At 72.6% G+C, this 1,939-nt stretch overlaps 1 protein-coding gene across 1 annotated transcript in view; it reads right to left on the bottom strand.

Moving 5' to 3' along the window:
* LOXL4 (lysyl oxidase like 4) overlaps positions 1-1,843 on the bottom strand; it is a 26,161-nt gene extending 24,318 nt beyond the window's left edge. The window contains 1 exon segment of the mRNA XM_025215632.1: positions 1,764-1,843. Coding sequence (XP_025071417.1) covers positions 1,764-1,843 — 80 coding nt within the window.
* Positions 1,844-1,939: the final 96 nt, after the last annotated feature.

The raw sequence follows: 1,939 nt of genomic DNA, 5'->3' as shown, positions 1-1,939 counted from the left end.
CCCCCGCTGCCACTGTCCCCCGGGCCAGCAGCGCCTGGCTAAGGCTGGCCCCAGTCGTGGCCCTGCAGGGCCTGCGCCCCTCGCACCCATTGCCCTGCCCCCCGCCCCCCCAGCCTGGGGCCCCCGGTGATGCCAGCACTCACGCAGCGGGGTGGCAGGTCCGGGGTGGCCGGAGGCTGCAGACGAGGCTGGGCTGATGCTCCTCGTGGTCCTTGCAGGGATCCCAGTGCTGCCTCTGGCTCCCGCAGCTGCTGTCCCCTTTTATCCTGGGCTCTGGCCTGGACAAGCCCCCGCAGGGGTGGGTGCGGGGGGGTGCCCTGCGTGGCCAGAGCCCGCCCCCCCCTCAGGTCCATCCCCTTGCAAGCTCCCAGCCTGGGCCAAGCCTCCTCCCGGGCCCGAGCACCCCAGCCTGCCAGGGCTGAGCCCCCCCGCTCCAGGCCAGGGCAGGGCACGTGCCCTCAGCCTCCACTGCAGGTACACTTATGCCCCACATTACCCCAGCCCTCACTCCCTACCCGCAGCCCCCTGCTACTCTACCCCTGGGGTCCCCCCAGCCCTGCCGGTGCCCCTCGCTCCCGACTCTCAGCCCCTGCTACCCCAAGCCCTGGGTGCCCCCCACTTCCAACTTGCTGCCCCCGGGTCCCCCTTGGCCGCTGCCCCAGCCTCCACTGCAGGTACACTTATGCCCCACATTACCCCAGCCCTCACTCCCTACCCGCAGCCCCCTGCTACTCTACCCCTGGGGTCCCCCCAGCCCTGCCGGTGCCCCTCGCTCCCGACTCTCAGCCCCTGCTACCCCAAGCCCTGGGTGCCCCCCACTTCCAACTTGCTGCCCCCGGGTCCCCCTTGGCCGCTGCCCCCAGCCACCCCTGCCCTGTGCCCTGCGATGGGCACCAGTGCTGCAGCCAGCCCTCGGGGCAGCGCTCCGAGCCCCCCCGCGGTGCCCACATGCCTGCCTCGAAGGGGTAAACAGGAAGGGCTGCTGCTGGGCCGGGGGCAGGCCAGGACCGCGCTGCGGCCAGGGGCTGTTTGTTCGGGGCCGAGCAGCAGGTTCCTGCCGGGACGAGCCAGGAACAACACGGCCTGGAATAGCTCCGACGTGCCCTGCCCCCCAGCTGCCCCGAGCCCGCGGCGCCTGCACCTGCGCAGCCTCCCGGGGACCCCCAGCCCCTGCCTTGCCCCAGGGCCCCTGTTCCCGGCTGTGCTCCTGCTGCCTTCCCAGCCCTGGCAGGGCCTGGACCCCCGTGCCCACAGTGCCCGGAGCAGCCCCGTGCCAGTGCCGCCCCGCGTCCAGCAAGAGCCCGGTGCCTGGCCCCCGACCCCCACCCAAAGCCGTTCAGCGACCCCCAGCCGGCACAACCGGCCTGCCGGCTCCTGCTCTGAATGCAAGACCTGCCCAGACCGGGGGCAGCTTGGCCAGGGCAATGGCACCCTGAAGATGCCCCGGGCTCGGGGGCTAGAGCCAGGGGTGGGGCAGGTGCTCAGACATCTGGGGTCTACCCCGGCCCCAGGGCAGGATGGGGAGCGCTGGGGAAGGAAGCCCCTGGCACCGAGGCGGGCACCGGGCCAGCGCCGTGGGAGCCGGCACCTGCAGCTGGTGCTGGGGTGCCGGAGGGGACGCGGAGGCTGGCAGCCCGCGCCCCTGCCCCGTGCCCGGCCCGGCAGCTGCAGGGCTATTCTCAGTGCTGCCGGGCTATTCTCAGCGCCGCGGGGCTATTCTTAGCCGGTCAATATTGATGCAGCCAGCTTGGGGGTGGCCACGCCGTGCGGAAGGGCTGAGGCTCGGGCCTGAATTGGGAGCGTTGTCCCGGGAGGAAGTGGGCACGGGAGGAAGCTCTGGCATTGCGACGGCTGGGCGGGCAGGGGTTGGCACAGGTCAGGGCCTGCTGTTTGCTGTGGGCTGCGGCCAGGGGCTGGGGAATGCCCCAGCATGGGGGCA

The sequence above is a fragment of the Alligator sinensis genome, unplaced genomic scaffold, assembly GCF_000455745.1.
Source record: "Alligator sinensis unplaced genomic scaffold, ASM45574v1 scaffold859_1, whole genome shotgun sequence".
NCBI lineage: Eukaryota > Metazoa > Chordata > Crocodylia > Alligatoridae > Alligator > Alligator sinensis.
The sequence above is the reverse complement of the archived record's forward strand: the minus strand, read 5'-3'. Positions and strand labels throughout refer to the sequence as shown.